This window comes from Pan troglodytes, chromosome 16 (genome assembly GCF_028858775.2).
Source record: "Pan troglodytes isolate AG18354 chromosome 16, NHGRI_mPanTro3-v2.0_pri, whole genome shotgun sequence".
Lineage (NCBI taxonomy): Eukaryota > Metazoa > Chordata > Mammalia > Primates > Hominidae > Pan > Pan troglodytes.
The window spans coordinates 31,725,591-31,750,023 of NC_072414.2; the positions used below are offsets into that span (position 1 = coordinate 31,725,591).

The 24,433-nt window shown below is 38.8% G+C and overlaps 1 protein-coding gene across 15 annotated transcripts in view; it reads right to left on the reverse strand.

Moving 5' to 3' along the window:
* FSIP1 (fibrous sheath interacting protein 1) overlaps positions 1 to 24,052 on the reverse strand; it is a 188,108-nt gene extending 164,056 nt beyond the window's left edge. For 5 of the 15 annotated variants that reach the window (XM_009428774.5, XM_016927923.4, XM_016927926.4 and 2 more), the window contains exons 1-6: positions 23,817 to 24,042; positions 19,034 to 19,094; positions 17,581 to 17,713; positions 11,554 to 11,737; positions 7,024 to 7,178; positions 5,247 to 5,340 (exon numbers count right to left, since the gene is read on the reverse strand). In XM_009428774.5, coding sequence (XP_009427049.3) covers positions 5,247 to 5,340; positions 7,024 to 7,178; positions 11,554 to 11,737; positions 17,581 to 17,713; positions 19,034 to 19,050 — 583 coding nt within the window. In that variant the 5' untranslated portion in view covers positions 19,051 to 19,094; positions 23,817 to 24,042. Of the gene's footprint in view, positions 1 to 5,246; positions 5,341 to 7,023; positions 7,179 to 11,553; positions 11,738 to 17,580; positions 17,714 to 19,033; positions 19,095 to 23,145; positions 23,670 to 23,816 lie in introns of those variants that run through there. The other 10 variants (XM_054667351.2, XM_054667350.2, XM_054667354.1 and 7 more) reach the window with 4 other exon arrangements.
* Positions 24,053 to 24,433: the final 381 nt, after the last annotated feature.

The window sequence follows — 24,433 nt, forward strand, 5'->3', positions numbered from 1 at the left end:
TGAAATATATTAGTAAGTTGTACTTTTCCAAGCAGACTACGTTCATATACTGGTCTTTAGACATTAAAATAAATAAAAAAGCAGTTCATAAGCTATAGCTTTAGAGATGCTTTTGCAATCTCTTTTTTAAAAAATAATGTAGTCATTGCTAAACTCAGAAAAAAAATAGGTTTGAGAAAACCATGTTATTCCAAAATACTGCCCCAATAAAATATATTACAAAGACACAATAATCAAAATAGAGTGGTATTAACATCAGCACAGACAGAAATTTTAATGGAATAAAATAGAAAATCTGAAAATAAACCCAGTTCCTACATGATAAAGCTAGCATTTCAAATAAGTGGGGAAATGATGGATTATCCAATTAAGGGTCTTGGAATAGCTGGTTAGCAAATTGGGGGAAAAAAACGAAATCAACTCTCTACCTCATATCTAATACCAAAATAAATCTCAAGTGGGTTAATATTTAAATTTTTTCATTAAATTATAACTGATGAAAGGAAAATATATATTTTTTATATAATCTTGAGACATAAAAGGCCTTTTAAAGCAGAGTACCAATGAATGATAACATAAAAGAAATGACTAACTAGAGCAAGAAATGTCACAAAATTTAAAAAAAAGTTAGAAAAATGCTTATGGTGTTTGTGACAAATAATTAATATCCTTAATATTAAAAAAGTCTTTCAAATCAATAAAGAATACCTCACTTTATAAAAGAGACTAAGACATGAGTAGGTAACTCACAACTTGGCTAAACCAAAGAATAAATCTATAAGCTCCCTGATAATCAGAGAAATACAAATTATTGTGATTCCACTTTAAATAAACAAAGCTTAAAAATAACTACAAAATCCATTGTTGGCATAGAAAAACAATATTCAGATACAATGTGGGTAAGAGTCTAAATTGATTTCAATAAGTCAATGTGAATAAAAATCTTGTGAAAGTCCAACCCTGGACTAAGTATTTCTCTTCTAGGAATGTATTTGAAAGTATACCCATTTTCTATAGCGGCCCTAACAAATTACCACAAACTTGGTGGCTTCAAACAACAGAAGTTATTCTCTCACAGTTCTGGAGGCCAGAAATCCAGAATCAAGGTGTCAGCAGGGCCACGTTCCCTCCAGAGGCTCTAGAGGAATTTCTGTTCCTCCCTCTTCCAGCTTCTGATGGTTGCCAGCAAGCTTGAGGCTGCATCACTCCAATCTCTGCTTCCGTCTTTGCAGCACCTTTTCCTCTTCCTTATCTACCTCTTCTCCCTCCATCTCTTTCTGATAAGGCTACCTATGATGGAATTTAGGGCCCATCTCAATATTCCAGGACTTAATCACATCTGCAAAGACCCTTTTTCCAAATAAGGTAACATTCACAGGCTCTAGGGATTTGACATAGATATCTCTTGGGGGATTGGGGTGGATTTTTTTCAGCCTACCACAGAAGGTAATCATTGCAATAATTGACTAAGGATGTCACTGCAACATGTGTAATTTAAAAAACTGAAAAACTAAGGGAATAATCTAAATATCCAATAGAAGGGTATTAGTTAAAACAAATGATGGCACATCCATCTAATGAATTAATATATAATCATTAAAAATAATGCTGATGCACATTGTTCCAGTTATCTATTGTTGGATTTAAAAATCACCCAAATCTAGTGGCATATGGTAAAAATTATTGCAGGCAAGATCTACTGATTGATGCTGAAATTAGTAGGTGAAAGCTGGAGAAGAAACAGGATATTTGCATAGTCTTAAAGCATCTCCCCCAAGATATGTATTAATTGTAAAAGAAAAAAATAGTAATTTTACAGTGGAGAAAACCAGCAGACACCATCTTAACAAAGTGATCAAGGTGAAACATTACCAATAATAATATATAACAGCATTAGGTATACCAAGTGTGATTGACTGAGAAGGGCACATAACTTCCAGAGTATGCTTGCCAAAATTCATAACTTTCATCTAATCATGAGAAAACATCACATAAACCAAAACTGAAGGACATTTTACAAAATAGCTGACCAATATTCTCCCAAAGGGTCAACATCACGACAGACAAGGAAAGACTGAGGAACTATCACAGATTGGAGGAGATTAAGGAGACATGACAACGAAATGTAACATGGGATCTTGGACTGGATACTAGTAAATAAAAAGGACATTAGTGGGAAACATGGTAAATTTTTAAGAAAGTCTATACTTTAATTAATGGTATTATACCAATGTTGATTTCTGAGTTTTGATCACTATGGTTATGTAAGATTAGGAGAAGCAGGCGGGGAGGGTATATGGAATTCTGTACTACTTATGCAAATTTTCCATAAATTTAAAATTATTTCAAAATAAAAAGTAAAAAATAAAACTTAATGGCATACAACAAATATGCAGAAAATGTTCAACTTCACTAATCATTCAGGAAATACAAATTAACTGCAATGAACTATCATCTCACTCCTGTCAGAATGGCTCTCACCAAAAACACAAAAGATAAATTGTTGGTGAGGATGTGGATTAAAGGAAACCCTTGCATTCTGTTGGTGGGAATGTAAATTACTACAGCCATTATGGAAAAGTGTATGGAGGATCCTCAAAAAACTAAAAATAGAATTACCATATGATCCAGAAATCCCACCTCTGGGCATTTACCCAAAAGCTTTGGAATTCATTTGTCAATGAGATGTCTGCTCTCCCATGCTCACTGCAGCACTACTCACAATAGCCAGGTTATGGAATAACCTAAGTATCCACCAACAGATGAATGGATAAAGAAAATGTGGTGTATAGACACCATGGAGTACTTTTCAGTCTTTAAAAAGAAGGAAATTCTATCATTTGCAACAACATGAATAGAATTAGAGGACATTATGCCAAGCAAAATAAACCAGACACAAAAAGACAAATACTACATGCTCCCATTTATATGTGGAATCCAAAACAATTGTACTCATAGAAGCAGAGTGGAATGGTGGTTACCAGAAGCTGGAGGATGGGAAAATGAGAAAATAATGGCCAAAGGGTACAAAGTCTCAGTTAGACAGGAAGAATAGGAGTTTTTCTTTGAGATCTATTGCACGGTGTGGTGAATATCATCAATAAGGATGTATTGTACATTTCAAAATTGCTAAGAGGCTAAATTTCAAATGGTCTCACCATAAAAGATGTTAAGTATTTGAGGTGATGGATAGGTGAATTAGCTTGATTTAATTATTCTATATTGTATTCAGAAATCATAATATCACTTTGTACCCCATAAATATAAATTGTCAATTTACAATAAAAATTTTTAAGTTAATGGCATAAAACAGTGAACACTTTATTATGCTCATGCTTCTGTGGGCCAGGAATTTGAGGGACACAGCAGGAACAATTTATCTCTGCTCCACTATGAATGGGGCCTCAGATGGCTGGGTAGCTCCCTTTGGCTGGAGATGCCTGGAGCAGGTCAGGGGGCCATATGTCTAGCCTTGGTTATTCTCTGCATTGTGTTTGGTGGAGCTGAAATGTCCAAGCTTGCTCTTTTATTCAGTGTCTGCATTGAAACTGTTGAACAGTCAGTGTATCGGTTTCCTAGGGCTGCTATAACAATTTATCACAGGCTGGGTGGCTGAAAACAACGGAAATTTATTCTCTACAGTTCTAGAAGATATCTGAAATCAAGAGATATCTGAAATCAAGGTGTCAGCAGAGCATTCCTTCCGAATGATTCCTTGGGTCTTCCTAGCTTCTTTTGGCTTACAGCAATCCTTGCATTCCTTGGCTTGTAGCTACATCCCTCTATCTTCACACAGCCTTCTTCCCTGTGGCTCTATGTCTCTTTGTGTCCTCTCCTCTTTTTTAAAGGCCCACCCTAATCCAATAAGACTTCATCTTAACTAAGTCTCTGCAAAGACCCTGTTTCCAAATAAAGACACATTCCAATGTTCCAAGTGGACATGAATTTGAGAGAGACATTACCAAAATCACTGTAACCAAGAACTGGCCACCATCATCTTCTCTCTGCATAGCCCCTTCATATGGCTTGCTTGGGTTTCTCACAGCATGGCAGCCTTGGGTAACCTTACCTCTTACATAATGGCTGGCTTTCCTCTGAGTGAGTATTCTAAGGGAAGCAGAAACTGCCTGTTTTCTTAAAGACAAGGCCTGGAAATGGCATAGTATCATTTTTGCTGTAATATATCAATCAAAGTTGTTCCAGGATAGCCAAGACTGAAATGGGAGGGAAACATGGACTCCATCTCTAAATGAGGAGGAGAATGAACACAAATAAAGGGAAGGAACTAATGGCAGCCATTTGGAAACAAACTACCACACACATCTATTATTGACAGGTAAAGGTGCTCGTGAAATACAAATTAGTGGGGAAAAGGTTACAAAATACCATATACATATATAATTTGATCATATTTTTATGCTCAAAATATATACATGGATATTTGCATTAAACACATCTCAAAAGATAAAGAGTAAACTAAAATATTAATAGTGGTTATCTCTACAAGTTGAGAATTTAGCTGATAGTAATTTTTTTTGTTTAACCAATATTTTCCTATATAGATTATACATGTGTTACCTCCGTAACAAAACAGAATATGCAAAAGTAAATGATCTATGAATTTAATATAGGCCAGACTAGTATTTTTTGATATTTCAACTAGAATATACAAAAATACAAAATGTTTCTAATCCCTAAAATTTTCACCATCATATAAATGGGTTAAAGGTTACATGACTCCATAATATTTCTGTTTTCAAAAAGGAAGATTCACAAATATACATACAAACAAAGGAGAAAGGCAGAAATAAATGTGCAGAATTGGCTCATCTCAAAAATATAGGACTGTGAGAGACCAGGAAATAGGACAAATCGGTCATAGATTTTAACAAAAGGAGTTCCACAGGCTCATAAGCAGTTAGGGAATTGTATGCAGAAAGTGGGGTCTAAAGACACCTAAAAGAGACAAGGAAGTAAAGGCAATGACATACTTTTGTCTATTTCCCAGTTTGTCCCTGCCCTGTCCCCCTTACCATCAAGCAGACACAAACACTTAAAGACACCAAAACATACCTAAGCTCGGAGTAGTTTCATGTAATCCTACCTAATGTGATCAATTATTTCCCTAAAGAACAGTCAAACTCACAAAGAACAGGACAGAAAAACTGGATTGGGAATTTTACTTTAATCCAAATATTCCACGACTCAGATAAAAACAAAGTTGAATGACATCTCCATCTACTCACCAACAGTTTCTTCAGAAACAGCAGTCAAAGATAAAAATTTTTTTGTATTTTCCATCTCCTCTTTACTTTGCCAAGCTTCACTATATTTTGCAGACTAATGAAAGAAAAATTCAAATTTAAACATGGGAAAAGAAGGCAACTATAATCATTGATTTTTTAAACTCCAACACGGCTCCCAATCACATAAGTACAAATGAGAAGTCTCAGGCTATTTTTTTTTTTGAGGAAATCTGTAAATCTCCTCTGTTCTCACAAAATTCTGTCAATGGGTATTCCCAGATAGAGTCAGAGTATATGCCTATCATTATATAATTACTTTGCTTAAAGTATCGTAAGTTTCTGCTTGATATTTTATAATCTGTGAGTAACCTAAAGATACATCATAAAATTTAAAAATTTCAGACATTTCAAGATTGTTACTATGTTTTATTATGTTTCCATTTATAATTCTTGCTTCAAAGGAAATAAAAACTTGCTTGAGATTCAGTAGGAAAAAGTGATAGGCTAACTTTTTCTGCTAAAATTTCCAGAAACGATTTCTCTAGTTTAAAGCATTGCATTTTGGATGTTTCTTTCTTTCCATCCCAGTGGACTTCCTGGGAACCTCATAAAAATGTATTTTTAATTACTACATTTTTAATTCACATTATTGCCTAAGAAACTTTCCCAGAAGTCAGTCAACTGTTCAAGGAGGGCTTTATCAAAAACAACCAATCTCTTATGACAAGGTTCCTTACCTTAAAGGTGCTTTCCTTTGAGGGTCAAAATTCAAATATGAGCCAATGGCTATATACCAAGTCAATGCCAACATCTAGTCAACTTCAAGCCCTCAATATTATAGAGAATAAGAGGTCCAAGAAGGCCAAGGAAAGTTCATTGAGCACCAGGAATTTGTTGAGACAGAAGCAAATGAAGTATGGTCCCAGACCTCAAGCACTTCACAGCTTCCCAAAGATCTTGACCAGCACAGGAAACAGTCAACTCCCCAAAACTTGTTTGTCACAAAGGTTTACCCAAATAATAAAGCTAACCAGAGAGTTAAACTGTGTCTATTTATCTCCAAACTATAAGGCTGCTGAAGAAAAAGTAGATATACATACTTGATGAAAGCAGCTATTATACCCCTTCCTATTCCAGAGACGGAGGGGCCCAGCACTTTACCAGCCTGCTGCTGGTAAGAGACATGGTACCCTGGGCCTGTCCCTAGGGAGATGAACACGCCAGCGCAGTGCTTGAAATCTGAATGTTGCAGACCAAGTTTTCTTCTCAGGTTCCAGAAAAATATCACCCCTATGACTCCTTCATATACACACATATACATAACACTGCCACTACCTCCACAAAATAAAGCAATCAAGGCAGGCCACAGTAACACCATGGTCCATGATTTTCTTACTCATCTTAGAGGAAATTCTTTCTTTTTTTTTTTTTTTTTTTTTTTTTTTTTGAGTGTCTTGCTCTGTCAGCCAGGCTGGAGTGCAGTGACATGATCATAGCTACTGCATAGCATTGAACTCCTGGGCTCAAGGGATCCTCCCACCTCAGCCTCCCAAGTAGCTAGGGCAACAAGAACGTACTACCATGCCTGGCTAATTTTTTAGGTTTTTTTTGTACAGATGGGGTCTCTTTATGTTGTCCAGGCTGGTCTCAAACTCCTGGCCTCAAGCAATCCTCCTGCCTCAGCCTCCCTAAGTACTGGGATTACAGGTGTGAGCCACCATGCCCAGCCAGGAGAATTTGTTTCTTACATGTCAGCATAATGTTAGATAATTCTTACCTTCATTTCTTCCCACAGCTTTATTCTCATTTCTAGACCTTGCTTCTTAATTTCTTTTTCTCTGCGTTGTTTCTTTGCCAATATTTTATCAAGTTTTTTCATCTTCTGAATAGCATCTTGAAGTTGAGAATCTAATTCTTTTAATTTGGGTTCATCTATATTGTGTTGAAAGTAAAAATAGGTTTGAAGTATAGTAAAACTATAAAGTTCTGTTTTGTTCTTACAATTTGTTCTTTCATTCAACAAATATTTATAGCTGATAGTAATAACTACTATATTGGTACCATGTATCTCAATTTACAAGGTGCTTTCACATGTGTTTGTCTATATAATTATCTAACAACCCTATGAAATAGACATTTATCTCTATTTTACAGTTGAGATAACTGGGTCCTTTCAAATACGTAACAAATTATAGCACTGGACTCAGAAGTGATCCTCGTGATTTTAAATCCCAAATTCTTTCTCCTTCATTCTGTTATACTTTCTATGTTCATGACTAAAAAATAGGAAATAAGGAATAAGACAAGAATCCTGTCCTAAAGCTGCTTCAGACTAACTGAAAGAGAAGGCGTGTACACAAATGGCTACAGTAGAAAGCCGTATGTCTTCAGTGACACGAAGTGGTTGCAACATATAGAAAGAAAAAAACTCAAAACAAGTACTCTATGTAGCTTGTATCTTTTTTCTATGCTGCTTCCTTTGTTCTAATTTCTTAAAGTACAATTGATAGTCACGTATTTGAAACTAAGGACTCTTTAGAACTTCTGTCATTAACTTATGATTAATGATAATAATAACTAACATTTATAGAGTTACCTGATAGGCACAGTTTTAAGTGCTTTATTTTTAAACTTTATATCATTTAATGCTCATATTAACCCTCTGAGGTGGTATAATCACTGTTCTCATTTTACAAATTAGTAAACTGAAGCTAATTTTTAACTGAGTTACACGTATGTCCAAGGTCATATAACTGGTAAATGCCAGTCAGGTTCCACCCAAATCTGTCTGACTACAGAGCCAAAGTTCTTAGCCTCTTAGCCACAGATAATATTCTCTCCGTTTAAATCTGATGAAAGCTGATAATCCAGCAATGAATGAGCATGAATGCTCAAACAGTAAGTCTCAGCCACCCCGGATTAGATCATTAGAAGTGGCATATTGTGCTAAGTAAGGCCAAATTTATCAACTTTTGAAAACCCAAAGGGTTCAGTGATGTTTCCCTATAATGTATACACATCACTTCTTCTTCTTCTTCTTCTTTTAAGAGACAGGATCTCATTCTGTCACTCAGGCTGAAGTGTGGTGGCATGATCATAGCTCACTGCAACCTCGAACGCCTGGGCTCAAGCAATCCTCCCACATCAGCTTCTGAATAGCCAGAGCCAGGACTACGGGCGCATGTCACTATACCTGGATAATTTTTTAAAAAAATTTTTGTAGAGATGGGGGTCTCACTATGGTGCCCAGGCTGGTTTTAAACTCCTGGGCTTAAGTGATACTCCTGCCTGGGCCTCCGAAATGCTGGGATTACAGGTGTGAGCTACTGCTCTCAATTCCATCATTTCCTCTTAGAGGAAAAAAAGAAAGAGGAAAGCAACTTATCCAAAAAGGATATTATTAATAAGGAGGTTCCTTGAATCTTATTGCTTATGTACTTCAAAAGCAACACCTTCTAATTCTCATTCCCAACTGCCAATCCTAGCATTCTCAGGCTCCGTGAACACAGGCAGTCTATATAGCAGGCATTTTGAAGTAACTCATGCAGTACTAAAACAATATAAACAAATCCAATGTAAACTGTGTCAGCAGCTAATCTCAATTATAATATCTTTGAGACAGGAAGGGGACAGGGAAGTGCTGGGTAGAGAAAGGTAGAGTCCCTGGCGAGGGCTCCACCCTTGGGCCTGTGCCCATGGACCTAAGTGAGAACAGGCACTCCTATTTTCATGCCCAAATGTTGCATTTTCCAAGCCCAGTCTGGCCTGCCATGCCCCCATCCTGTGCCCATATAAACCCGAGACCTTAAGCGTACAAGACACAAGTGGCTGGACGTTGAGAGGAGCAGAGGAACACACCAGCAGACACTGGCAAACCAGTGACTACGGAACGAAGCAGATGCCAAGGTGAGTTCAGCCAGAGGCAGTCAGAGGACAGTTCAGCCACTGGGCAGCTCGACTCCAGGGGAAGACCACCTTCCCACTCCATCCCCATTCCAGCTCCCCATCCATCTCACTGAGAGCTACCTCTACCACTCAATAAAACCTTGCACTCATCCTCCAAGCCAACGTGTGATTTGATTCTTCTGGTATACCAGGGCAAGAACCCAGGATACAGAAAGCCCTCTGCCCTTGTGATAAGGCAGAGGGTCTCATTGAGCTGATTAACACAAGCCGCCAGCAGACGGCAAAGCTGAAAGAGCACACTGGAACACTCCCACTTGGGATTTGGGAGTTGTAAACACTCACCCTTAGACACTGCCATGGGGTCAGAGCCCAAAAGCACTCCCCATGGCCTCTGCACCTGCTCATCTGCCTGCCCCCTCTAGGGGTTTGAGCAGGGAAGCACTGAAGAAGTGAGCCGTACCCTTGTCACACGTCCTTCAAGGGCGATAAGGGAAATCTCCCATTCCACTTTGTTTCCTGAAAACCATAATCCTGAGTCACCTGACCTAACAGTGAGAGTTGATCTCATCCCAAACATACTCTAAATCACAGCTCTCAAACTTTTTCTCAGCTCCCCTTTACAGTCTTAAAAATAGTTTAACTTTACTTATGTGAGTTATAGCTATTGATAATGAACATATTAGAAATCAACACTGAAAAGTAAATATTTACTTATTAATTCACTTTCAAAAATAAAAAACATGCTATTACTAATTATGTTAACATAAGTATCACATTTTATGACAAATAACTATATTCTCAAAAAAATTAGTGAGAAGAGTGGTATTGTTTAAATTTGTAATATCTGGATGAAGGGAAGACAGGTGGATTCTCATATTCTCATAGGAAGACAGTCATCCTATTGTAATCTGTTGTTTTGGCTAAAGTATATGCAGAAAATTTGGCCTCACACAGACATGTGGTTAAAACAGGAAGAAGCAACTTAATAGCCTATTCAGAAAATTGGATAGTCTTCTTTGATACTACACCAAAACTTAACAGGGGTGGTTTCCTACAGGTTAACTGTTAAGTGAAACCTGTAATCAAATCAGTGAGCTTTATGTATTTGTTCCATTAAAATCCATGGATCTATATTTCACATTGAATGGATCTTTTATCCTACATTAATCATTTGGAAAAAAGTGGTTAACTAAATTATGCAGACCTTCAACCTCTTAACACATTTCATTACACAATGGCATCAGTTAATATTGCCACCAATTTTTATAAGAAAAGCCTAAGTATTGGAAAGCTATCAACCTCACAGTGACATATGCAGTTTTCCAAAACTGTAATTTTCACTTCAAAGCTCAAATTTTATCATTGGCAACAAATACTGTCAGTAGTTATCCTCGAAGTAACATGTTTATTTTCTTAAAAAGAAGTCTACCAAATACCCATCTGAATGAGAATTGTTTGTCAGTCATTCTTTCAAGTAAAAATGGTGTTCCATTATAAAAGTGGCCAGTTCAGCTCTCAACTCCACCCATCACAAAAGTACTTTTCTTCAACACAACCTTCAAACTTCGGTATACAGCATAATTGCTTTATCTATACTTCCCATTTTGCCCCACAGGATGTTAAGAAGATGCATATTTAAGGGTCAAAATTTCATAAAATTGATAGTTTTTACTGATTCATAGCCAGTGACACTGGCTATTTCTTTTTCCTGCCAGTGCCTGGTTGCAAAGAATACAATGACTACTAGTACATTTTGGTGCCATTGTCCTGATTCATGATAAAGCACCAGCAATTTTGCCCACCATTCCTTTTATACCATCAGTGCAAATGTCAGTATGGTGGACACAAAGGCAAATAGCATCTCAGCATTACTATGAAAACAGCTTTTACCTTGCAGAGCCCCTGCAAGGGTCTCAGGGACACCATCTCCCACCATACCCCCAGGGCTCTGCAGACCACTTTTTGAGAAACACTATTCTAATTCAATCTGACTAGAATTAATTTACCAGCATAAAAAATGTCATCTTTGAAAATCCAAATGTTATTGGGTGGGACTATCCCTATAAATTAGAGCATATATTATATTGTACAATTTTAGTCATCAAAAAATCAATAAATTGCATCAAAAAATGCAGAAATACTCCCTACTTGATTAATGCACAATGACCACAATTTTATTAAATGACATATTTTGTTATATTTCTAATATATTTAAGGGCTCTTAATATTCTTATAAATAAAAAGTGATTGCTTGCTCACAAATAGTCTATGTCTTTTTTTGGTTTATTATTTACATTTAGTTGATAAAAACACAGGTAATACTAAAACCTTAAATATAACATTTGTAATTATCATTAACATTTGTAATTATCATTAGCCAATCATCTAGTGATTATCCTACCTGAACGCTCAGAGATTATCTGATGTTGAACCAAATCCAGATCTTCATCTGATCCCTGTTCAGCCAATTTTATTTTCTCAGAGCAGCTTTCCTGCTTATCATCATTACTCGTTCTTCTGTTCTCTGTATTACTGCTTTCGGAGTGGTCCTCTTTATCAGAGTTCAAGTTGCTTGCAGTATCGACCTAAAAATAATTTCCAAAAAAAAAACAGTTTCCGAAAATACTGTTTTTTTAAAAAAACTTTACATTTCTAGAATATTTTGACACTAATGGAAGCGGATGGAGAATGTACATAAATGCATACACTAGCATTAAAGTATTCTAGAAATATAACACTCTAACTAAATGTAATTTAACTACACAATTCCGTGTAATAACATTTGCACCATTCTCCAGCAATCCCTAGCAATAATGGAGAAGAGTCTACCTCAGTCCTGAAGGGAACTGCTATCTGCCAGGCTCTGGGATAAGGCAGACGGACCTGCTCCTTGAGCTCACACCGGGATGGGCAGTCAAAGGTCTAATACGACAGCCACTTGCCACATGTGGCTACAGAATGGTTGAAAAGTGGATAGTCTGAGTTGAGATGTGCTTTCTAGTGAGAGTCTCCTAATCAGAACCCTGTGCTTTGGTCATTTATTTATTTCTATGTTATTCACAGTTTTTCTATTTCATTTTAGTTTCCCTTTACATTTTAGCAAAGTTCATTTTGAAAACACCAATTGACACAGCTGTGTTTTCCTAAGAGAGAACAGAAAAGGACCTCCATGGCCGGGTGAGGGAAAAGCAGGGATCATAGGCCCTGGGGTTTGTAAACTGTGATGAAAATCACTTCAGAAGTTAACACAGCCCAAGGGAGAGAGGAAAGACCTTAAAGAGAGAGAGTCAGCCCCTTCTCAAAGAAGTACCTTTCCCCTCCCAACAGAGAGACTGTCTCCTCCAGCCCAACTGCTCTCAGCCCTCCGTAGGTTTTGTGTTTTCTCTGCACCGCATGTTCAACTCTCCACCACAATCTGCAGTCCCCTCGTGAATCCCCAGGGTGGAAGATGGACAGTGCTGAGAATGAAACTGCCAGGAATGCAGGCCTGCAATGAGTATGTCCCCGCCTGAGACAGGACATAAACCCAGCGGAACTGAGCTGACTCAGTGGTAATAATCATAGCCATCATTTATTGAAGAATTACTATCAGTCATGGCCTGCCTCATTCGCTTCCCACAATGGCCCTATGGTGTAAGTTTCTCTACCATGAATTAACAGAGAAGAAAACAGACCTAGCAGAAAACGAAACTAGTGAAGGCCCAATTTATAAATAAGCAAAATAGTGTCTACTTTATGTAATCCGGGAGGTGGTTAAACAGGGTTCCCTGTTCAAAAACATATTTCTGCCAAATGCCAGAAAAAGTCTGTAATTCCACAATATCCAGTTAATCCTTAAGGCCTTCTGTCCTGTGAAAATGCTAACATTTCTGGGAGAAGTCACACAAGTTCTGCCTGTCATTTATATTGGTATAAAGGAACTTAGCAGACCTTCCTCTGTGGCTGGGTTTCACATGGGGGAATAAAGAATATACAAAACATAACTAGATGGATAGCACACTTCAGCATACCCCAAGACCTTTCACATCCATCATCTCATATGATCCTAACTCAGAAAGAGCAGAAGGTAATGAGGTACAAAGGTGAAGCTGGAGAACTAGGCAAATTTCACAAATTTTCCCATAGTTTCCCACCCCACTAGCTACCAACTGTCTTCCCCAACCCATTGCCCACTGGCCTCTCTATTCCTAACCCCCTTGCTCTTCTGCTCTGTGGCCTATATGCATGATTTTTCTCTCTTCCTCATTCTTAACATCACATCCCACCTCTATATAAATATATATATACATTTGGACAGGGTCTCACTCTGTCACCAAGGCTGGAGTGCAGTGGCATGATCATGGCTCACTGCAGCCTCGACCTCCTGGGCTCAAGCGATCCTCCCACCTCAGCCTCCCTGACTAGCTGGAACCACAGGTGCATGCCACCACACCCAGCTAATTTTTGTATTTTTTAATAGAAATGGGATTTCACCATATTGCCTAGGCTGGTCTCAAACTCCTGGGCTCAAGCAATCCACCCTCCTTGGCCTCCCAAAGTGCTGAGATTACAGATGTGAGCCACCGTGCCCAGCCTATTTTTATTTTTTGAGGTGGTGTCTCACTCTGTCGCCCAGGCTGGAGTGCAGTGGTGCGATATCGGCTCACTGCAGCCTCCATCTCCCGGGTTCAAGCAATTCTTCTGCCTCGGCCTCCCGAGTAGCTGGGATTACAGGCACCCACCACCACACCCAGCTAATTTTTGTATTTTTAGTAGAGACGGGGTTTCACCATGTTGGCCAGGCTGGTCTCAAACTCCTGGGTTCAAGTGATCTGCCCACTTCGGCCTCCCACAGTGCTGGGGTTACAGGCGTGAGCCACCGTGCCCAGCCCCACCTCCATTTTTCATGGCTCTACTTCCCCCATTCCATACCTTTACTTAATCACAGGAAACGCAAATACCTCATGAAACCCCTTACTAGTATTTAGATTCCTACTTGAAACCCATGGGATTTTTACACAAAATACAACTACTGGCTCTTTAAAAAAAAAAAATTAATAAGCAACAACAAGCCAAAATTTTTAGAATGAGAAATATATTATCACTAAATACATGTCACTAAAACACTAATATTTTAAGCTCATTTTCTGCTGTGAAAAAAATCTTTGGTAACAATTTAATAAAAGACAAATCTGAGCAATAAAACTAACTAGCACACCAAGATTTATTAGTCAAACAATATGTAAGGTTTTCTAGATGCTGAATGATTTGCAATCAGCAGTCAGCATACAATATATTTGTAGCTTTCTTCCCCAATCTAAGGTGAACCTTACTGACTTTCTATGAACTTGATTAATACAAATCACAACTTTGAAAACTTTGCTTTCAATATAAGTGCCAAAGTCCAGATTGGCTAATAAATATTCTAGAGTTTAACCTGTAGCTTAGCAGGTTCAAATAAAATCTGAGTTTACGTGATCACTGATATTCTCCTTTTAATAAGTCTTGAATGAAGTAATGTTAATCTGTGTATTAAAATATGTGTAAGTTATCAATATCATGAAGTTGCTGCTTAAAAAAATTGTCACCCAGAAATAAATAAGCAGGAATACTAATTCTATGCTACTCTAAAATTTGCAGCCTGGACAACATAGTGAGACCCCTGTCTCTACTTAAAATTTTTTAAAAAGGAAATCAGCCACATGTATTAACATGGATGAATCTCAAATGTATTAAGTATGCTAGGAGATAAAAGCCAGCGTGAAAAGCTACATACTGTATGATTCCATTTATACAAACTTCTGGAAAAGGAAAAAGAAGAGAGACAGGGAATAGATCAGTAATTGTAAGGGATTAAGGGTGACATGGGATTATCTGCAAAGGAATAGAATGAAAAAATGTTTTCAGGGATGATGGAACAAACTGCTCCATATCTTGATTGTAATGGTAGTTATATCACTCAATCTATCTTCCAAAACTCATAGAACTATACACCAAAAAAGTGAATTTTATTGTATGTGAATTTTTTTAACTAAAAATTAAAAGTTAATAGATCAATTGAGATACAATATTAATACATGACAAGATTTAATATCACAAAGTTAGAAATTCTCCCCAAATTAATCTGTAAAGTCAAAGCAATTTCAATCAAAACCCCAACCGGATTTTTCAGAACTTAAAAAACTGATCTAAAGCACATATAGGCCAGACGCGGTGGCTCATGCCTGTAATCCCAGCACTTTGGGAGGCCAAGGCATGTGGATCGCCTGAGGTCAGGAGTTCAAGACTAGCCTGGCCAATATGGTGAAACCCCATATCTACTAAAAATAGAAAAATTAGGTGTGCCTATTGGTGTGTGCCTGTAGCCCCGGCTATTCGGGAGGCTGACAGGAGAATCACTTGAACCCAGGAGGCAGAGGTTGTAGTGAGCCAAGATCACACCATTGCATTCCAGCCTGGGCAAAAGAGCAAGACTCAAAAAAAAAAAAAAAAATACATACAGAAGAGCAAAAAGCCAAGGATAGTTAAGACAGTCCTGAAAACAAACAATATGGAAGAGCCACTATCAGATATCAGTAATTATTACAAAGCTGTAAGAGTTAACACACCATATAGTAATGATGCAGGACTAGATGAAACAAAACTATATTTTGTACAAAGTCACTTATAGCTAGGGTTCTGGACGTACGTTAGGATAATCCAATTAGATGAACCTGCACAAGATTTAGAAAGCAGATGTGAGGTAGAAGCATCGTCCTAAGTTCCTGATAGGAAGCTGGCAGAAAAATATCAAAGGCAGCCATCTCTGCATGTCTAGTCACCAGCTTTGTGGTTCTGAGGGACTTGTGGCAGTGGCGGAAGCAGCAGCAGCAACTTTCTGATCTCTGGATTACAGCTCTGGTGGCGTGACCTGAGAACCCATAATCCAGGTATAACCCCTCCCTGAACTCCCTTTCTTGCTGGTCGCCTGTTGATTTTGAGGTCTTCTGTTGATTTTGAGGAACTAAACTCTTTTTTGCAGTGGGGGAGGTGGAGGGGGAACACAGTTTCACTCTGTCACCCAAGCTGCAGTGCAGTGGCACAATCACAGCTCACTGCAGCCTTGAACTCCTGAAATCAAGCTATCCTCTTGCCTCAGCCTCCCAAGTAGCTGGGACTACAGGCATGTGCCACCATGTCCTGCTAATTTTTTTAATTTTTTGTAGACTTAGGGTCTCACAATGTTGCCCAGGCTTTAACTCTTGTATTCAATCCCCTTCTGCTTGAAATACATAGAATGCTATTCCTGAACCACATCATGACAGACAGAATTCTAAGAGTTCCATAATGCAGAATCTAGTCTACAAACAAAAAAAAAATGAGTATGAATTCATTAACTTGCCAAAATTTTTCATTATAATGTTCAATTATTCATTTCCTAAAACCTTAAAAGAAATAAATGAGAAAACTAATGCTTTAAGTAAAAAAATGAAGTCTAGAAGTCTAGATATTTTAAGGAAAAAAAAGGGACTGCTGAAGAAAAAAAAAATAAGGTCACAGCCAGATAATATCTGATATGTTTTGGCTCTGTGTCCCCACCCAAATCTCATGTCGAATTGTAATTCCCAGTGTCGGAGGAGGGGCCTGGTGGTAGGTGACTGAATCATTGCTGTTCTTCTGACAGTGTTCTCATGAAATTTGGTTGTTTGAAAGTGTGTAGCACCTCCTCCTTCACTCTCTCTCTCTCCTGCTCCAACCATGTAGGATGTGCCAGCTTCCCCTTCACCTTCCGCCATGATTGTAAGTTTCCTGATGCCTCCCCAGCCATGCTTCCTGTACAGCCTGTGGAACCATGCAAACTTCTTTTCTTTATAAATTACCCAGTCTCAGGTAGTTCTTTTATAGCAATGTGAGAAAGGACTAATACAATATACCTACCCAATATACATCACATGGCCTTTACCAAACGGTTTTTTTAAAATACTGAATCTTTTTGAGTAAGTGTTTTTAGTAAAAGTCAGTGGTGGTATATTAGATGTTGGAATACAAAACTTCCTTATAAAGAAAAAAAGAGTCGATACACAAGTTTTAACAAAGTACAGTGCAGAGAAATAAACCACACTCCAAAAAAAGAAAGGAAAAAAAGGAAGGTGGGAGGGAGGGAGGGGAGGAGCGGAGGGAGGGGAGGGGCGGAGGGAGGGGAGGGGCGGAGGGAGGGGAGGGGCGGAGGGAGGGGAGGGGCGGAGGGAGGGGACGGGCGGAGGGAGGAGAGAGAGGGAGGGAGGGAGGGAAGGAATGGAGTAGAGTTTTTTCATATTAATCTAGATTAAAATCCAAGAAATCTGCAAGTGCTCCCCAAACACACCGTCTAAGGAGAAAATTTAAAATGGGATGTTAACAACAACCTTAGTTTCATCAACTGCTGAGAGGTTGGGGAAAGGAGTTTAAATCTTTTCTAAACGTAAATTACCTTGAAGGATCCTGGTTCTGTTGAGAGCACCTCCAAAGAAGCATTTGAACTTCTGCTCCCAGGGCGTATTCTTGAATTTGAAGCTGGTTTTGAAATTCCATCTAGGTTTCCCTTTATAATATCCATTGAAATCCTGAAACAACAAATAAAATATTTAATACCAAGCGACTCGGATATTTAAATCTTTCATTAGTTAGTATTAATATCCAATTACTCAGAGGCTTTGTTTTAAAGATTATGTTGCTACTGAAGTCACACTTAAGGGTTCCCCAGCTTCACCAAAAGACATCTTGTGTACATGGATTGTTCAATCTTATGCCACAGTATGCATAAAATATACTGCCCAGGATGTTAGATACTGAATATGGCTAAAAGAGAACACAGAAGTGAATGCCATCTTGGTTGCTTCCTGGGCCTCCAGGAAAAAACATTTACATGTCCCTGGTCTTCCCCGAGGGAACACTCAGGGGCACCCGTCTCTCAAGCAAGATCCACTTCATCTTAATGATTTGCTAAGGCCCTCCTGCTAATTTCTCTTTTTTTTTGAAAATGAGTCTCACTCTGTCACCCAGGCTGGAGTGCAGTGGTGCGATCTTGGCTCCCTGCAACCTCTGCCTCCCAGGTTCAAGCAATTCTCCCTGCCTCAGCCTCCCAAGTAGCTGGGATTACAGGAGCCCGCCACCATGCCCAGCTAATTATAGTATTTTTTTTTTTTTAGTAGGGACGGGGTTTTGCCATGTTGGCCAGGTTGGTGTCAAACTCCTGACCTCAGGTGATCCGCCCACCTCGGTCTCCCAAAGTCCCCCTGCTACTTTCTTTCGGTTTTGCCTTCTTTTTTCTAGCCTTGTCCACTCTAGTTCAGCCTTCTTCCCTCTCAGCTCTGATTTCTCCTCTCCCCCGTGGGGCTGCATTTTCATGGAGTACCTATCTCCAGGCACTGCTCTCATTTTATGAACCCTCCCCTTCTAAAACCCATAATTCTATTTCTGCCCTCTGAAGCAAGAGAACAAAACCTACTTCCTTTATTAGAGGACAGATTTTCATTATCTGGCTACACATTACCAATATATTTAACTATTCTTCATGTGATATTATCCACAGGCTTCTCACCACCCTGGCTGCTCTATATCTAGTGCTATTTCCAGAAGCAAGAAATACTAGGCAGGGTGGCATAAGCTACAGAGACGCAGTGAGCGATGCAGGCACACTGATCCTTCCAAACTGTGTGGCTGACTAAGACCATTCCAGATCTGTCCTGTGACACTGGGGCAACACGCATGCTGAGTCAAATGGAAGAAAGAGGGTAATTCCAGCTTTTGCCCTCTCATACTCGGATTTACATGTGAATGGGTGTCTTCCAACAAATCCTTTCCTAAATTCCCATCAATTATACATTCAACCATAGCAGAATGAAAAAGGCAATTGCCTCTACCCAACAATGTCCTTTTCTTACCCTACAAAATGACTCATCTTTCTTTTGCTTTTTTGAACAGCAGAGGCAGGGTCCAGAGAAGCTGCGGACACAGGAGAAAGCACAAATATAAACAACCTGAGGCTTCACCTAGGTACATAGAGCGATGTTACGGCTTGGCTTCCAACCATTCAAGGTGCCAAAGCTTATGTTTAAGAGACCAGGAGGTCAGCTCTTCCCATCTCAGCAAATGAAAAAAGCATTGATCTCAACATTATTCAAACTCTGCAAAAGAGTTTGGGCTCACTCAGGAAAGCACTGACATTATTATTGTGGGATGATGGATCACCCTGGCCCCTCACATCAAAACCAAAAAGCATAAGTCACCAAAAGGCCAAATGTCTTGTAAACGCCCTAAGCAGCCTGTCAAGGGAGACTTATTACAGCTTGCAGTGGGAGCAATGAGATGGAAGCATGCGCAGAGCCGCATAATACATGTCAATAAAGGCACAGGCACAGGCAACCAACAATGACCTGGATCAGCTAAAGAGCTCCACAAATCTTTCATTTTGCTCTAGAAATAGGTCTGTTCTATTAGGTTCACTCCTGAAAATAATAAATTAAATAAAATGCAGTTCCTGAGGTAGGTGGGGACGCAATAACAGACTATCTTACGAATTTGGCCATCTAGAAAAAGGTATTGGTAAAGGGTATTAAAATTGGATCTTATAGATGTATTTAAGCATTTGAGAAGAAATTGCAACTGCCACATAGAAATTCCACAAGAAAAATAAAGCATTGCACAAGAAAAAAGCAATCAAACAATATGTAAATAGTTATAATTACGTAAGCATTGAATGTTGATTTAACCAAATATTATGCCTTAATTATATTGAGTGTTCGTGAGGAGTGCACAAAACGAAGCGAGTAGTATCAGAAATGTAATCTGTTACCACAGGAAATCAAAGAGACTGTCCAGAAATTGATAAAGCCAAGCAACATTTAAACATAATACTTTAATAATAGTAAAAACTAATTTTATAAGTAATAAAAAATATGAAATCTCTAACAGACTGGAAGGAACATAAAGATAAATTTATAAACATAAATGTAAAGATAAATTTCATAATTATGGAATTAATGACTTAGTAAGCGTGATACTAAGAATATAAATCAAAAAGGAAAAGACTAACAGATGTGGCTACATAATAGTTAATGCTCTTGTATCTCAAACATGAAAAAGAACTCTAAGTGAAATTAAAAGGAACCTGAGAAACTGGGGAAATAAATGCAACAAAGATGATATACAAAAGGTTAATATATTCACATATTTATAGAGCTCTTACCAATCAGTAAGAAAAGAAAATTCTAATAGAAAACTGGGTAAAGATTTTAAACAGAAATGCACATATCAAAAAAAATAGAGAAAGACATACAAGTTGTCAATAATCCTGCTTTAAAAAGTCCAACTTCTCTTATTAAAGGAATATACACAAAGGGACCTGAAAGATGATGACACATCAAGGAAGTAAGAGTAGTGGGTTCTGGATTGTGGGTTTCTGGATGTTCTTGTCCCCTTGCTTATCTGTATTTTCTGTTTTTCTATTAACTATATCTTGTATTTATAACTAAAGAATTCATTTATTAGAGAAAGATCTCTAGAATGTACTAAAAGGTATTTGAAAAGAAATAAAAATCACCCAACATCCCACCACCCTGAGCTAAACGCTATTGGTACATCTTTCCCATTTTTGCTCTATGTCTTTTTCAACAAAATTGGACTAATGTGTTTCTCACCAGTACATAATGAGCATTTTCTTATGACATTAAAACACTTCAAAATAGAATCGTATTTACTTCATGATACTTGATTAAATAGATTAGATATATGACCAGATTCTAAACTGTAACAAGTGCCAACTTACATAACATTCATTTCAAACAAGATTAAAGTTTTTCATAGAAGCTTCTGAGAAATGCAATCAACATAGATGATTTAAAGCCAAAATGGGGACATATGGCTGCTATAATTTGGTATTTTGAGATGAATAAAAGAATCAAAAGAAAATGAATCCTCCTCTGTTTAGTCATTATGAGTAGCAAGACTTTAAAAAGTGGGACTGATTTAGTTTCATTATTTTTATGTCTAAAAATTATTTATGTATGGTCAATTTTTTTACTTTATATATTTGTGTATCTGTAAGGAATACTTGCCCATGCAGAAAAAACATCAAATAATACAGGTGCATATCAAAATGTTTTAAGTCAAAATTCGGCTTATCCCAGGAATTAGTGTTAATAGAGACTCGCAAGTCTCATTTTTTTAGGCATATGCAAACCTTCTATCTTTTATACCCATCGACTCCTCCCCAACGCAGACACACATACAAATGGCATGGTGCTTTGCAACTTGCTTTTTCACAATTAACAATCAATTTTGGCCAGGCGCGGTGGCTCACGCCTGTAATCCCAGCACTTTGGGAGGCCGAGGCGGGCAGATCACGAGGTCAGGAGGATCAAGACCACCCTGGCTAACACGGCGAAACCCCGTCTCTACTAAAAATACAAAAAAATTAGCTGGGCGTGGTGATGGGCGCCTGTAGTCCCAGCTACTCGGGAGGCTAAGGCAGGAGAATGGCGTGAACCCGGGAGGCGGAGCTTGCAGTGAGCCGAGATTGTGCCACTCCGGCCTGGGCAACAGAGCGAGACTCCGTCTCAAAAAAAGAAAAAAAAAATTTATTTTATCTATTTTTCTATATCACCATTTATAGATATACGTCATGCTTTCAAACAACAGCATAATATCCCATAGATGCAGCACTTTTTTCATCAGTTCACTTAGGTGGTATATAGAATATTTGCTATTAAAAGCAATTCTAAAACTTGCTCAAAATGTATCACGGACCTAAAGTAAAACTTCACACTATAAAATTTTCTTTTTGTCGTTGTTATTGTTATTGTATTTGTAGTAAAGACGGGTTTCACTATGTTGGCCAGGCTGGTCTCGAACCCCTGACCTCAAGTGATCTGCCTGCCTCAGCCTGTCAAAGTGCTGTGATTACAGGGGTGAGCCACCGTGCCCGGCCAAAACTATAAAATTTTTAAAAAATACATGTGACTGTGGGTTAGGCAAAAATTTCTTAGATACAACATCAAAGGCATGATTCATAAAAGAAAATATGGATAAATTGGAAGGTATCAAAATTTAAAACTTGTAGTCTTCAAAAGATGTTAAGGAAAACAAAACCCAAAGACTAGGAGCAAATATTTGCAAAACACATATCTGACAAAGGACTCATATCCAGAATATATAAACAAGTATCAAGACTCAATAACAAGAAAACAAAGGATTTGGACACACACATCACCCCAGATGATGTACGGATGGCAAAAGAGCACATGAAAAGATGTTCAACATCATTACCCCTCAAAAAAAATAAAATAAAAATCACAATGAGAAACCACTACACACCTATTCAAATGACAAAAATTAATTTTTTAGAAAACTGACAATACCAAGTGTGACAAAGTTGGAGAGCAACTGTAACACTCATATTGCCAACGACAATGCAAAATCATCACTTTTCAAAACTGCTTAGCAGTTTCTTATAAAGTTAAACATATATTTACCATATGACTCCACAATCTCATTCATATTTACCCAAGAAATGAAAACATATTCACACACACACAAAAAAACCTACACATGAATATTTATACCAGCTTCATCAATAATAGCCAACAACTGGAAAGAACTCATCCAAATGTGCCTCAAGTAGGAAATGGATAAATATACTACCGTAGATCCATACAATGGACTATTACTCAGCAACATAAAGGAACAAACAACTGATACACAGAACATGAATGAATAGCAACTGCATGATGCTAAGCTGAAAGAAGCCTGATTCAAAAGGCCACAGGGTGTTTGCTTCCATCAATATGACATTCTGGAATAGGCAAAATTACAGGAACAAAAAACTAGGAAGTTGTTGCCAAGGATGGCGTTAGGGGAGGGGTTAAATACAAAGAGCACTAGGGAATTTGGGGTTCATGATGAAACTTCCGTATGCTGATTGTGGTGGTTGGTAATTACATAACTGTATACATCTGTCAAAACTCACAGAACTGCAGATTAAATGGGTGAGGCTTACCATAAGTAAGTTATACCTCAATTTTAAGTTAATATATTTGTGCCAATCTTTCTTTAGTTATGCTCATACATCCATAAAATATATTAGAATTCCTGAGTCAAAGAACACTTATGTTTCAAATTTTGGTAGTTCGCCAAATTGTACTCCAAAAAGGCTGCACCAAATTACACTACTTCCCCTACACTGGCCTGGGGCCCATCTGGTTATGTCAAAGCTGTTTCATCTTCTCCAGTCTGATAGGTGTAAAAGGTATCTGTGAATTTGGTTTACATTTCTTCACGAGAAAAGTTGAGTCTCTAATCAATTGTTTGCTGTTTGCGTCTTTTTATTTTTCCTGTGAAATGCCTATTTGCATCCTTTGCCGTTTACGGTCTAGTTTAAATGGCTGGTGATCAGTTCTAGATCTTGGTGGGAAGATCCAAATCTCGGGAAAGTAGAAGCCTTGGTTACAGGTCCTAATGTTAGGTGATTCCTGGAGAAATAGTCTCCGCGGAGGCAGAAGCCGCTGGGGCCCCGCCCCCACTGAGCCCGCCCCCGCCCTCTCATTGGCCCTGTCCGCTCTCCCTGACAGTCCATCTACATGCCAAGCGGCCCGACGCAGCTCCGCCCCGCCCACTCCTCGGCGCACCGCCCCGCGACCGAGCTCCGCCCTCATCTGCGCGGCCCCTCACCTTCCCGCCGGGCCTCCTCGAGGAACTGGCGGCCGTCAGTCAGGGCGCAGATGGCCGCAGAAGCGCGCCGCAGACACCCGCCGCGCCAGCCACTTCCCCCTAGAGGAGAGGGGTCTCTCCCGCCACCTCAGCCTCTCTGGTGGTGGAAGAAGCCGCCGGTCCAGATCCCTCCTGCTTGTGGGACCGCTGTTTCCCTGGCAACCAGATGCGCGATGCTTCCGGTCTCGCGATAGCGGAAAGGGCTGTACCATCCGGAAATGGGACCGGGGCCGGCGGCTGTTGGAGCCGTGCGAGCTGGGACGGCCGGCGTGTGTCCTTCCGTCTTCGCTGCCGACGGTGGGGGTTGGGAGCGATTTGTTCGTCTTTAGGTTGGATTGGGAACGGGGACGTCTGGATGCTTGTGTATCTCTGTCCCTCATATTGCTGTGATGCCTTACATGTCAGTTATCCTCTCCGAGCACAGTTTCCTCCTCCGTAAAATGGGAACAATAATAATTCCCTTCTTACAAGACTTGTGCAGCTCAAAAAGACCATGTATGTGAAGCTCTAGTAAATTTGGGGTGCTATGGAAATTTTAAAAATATGAGTTTTGCACAGATTCGGCTACAGTCCAAAAA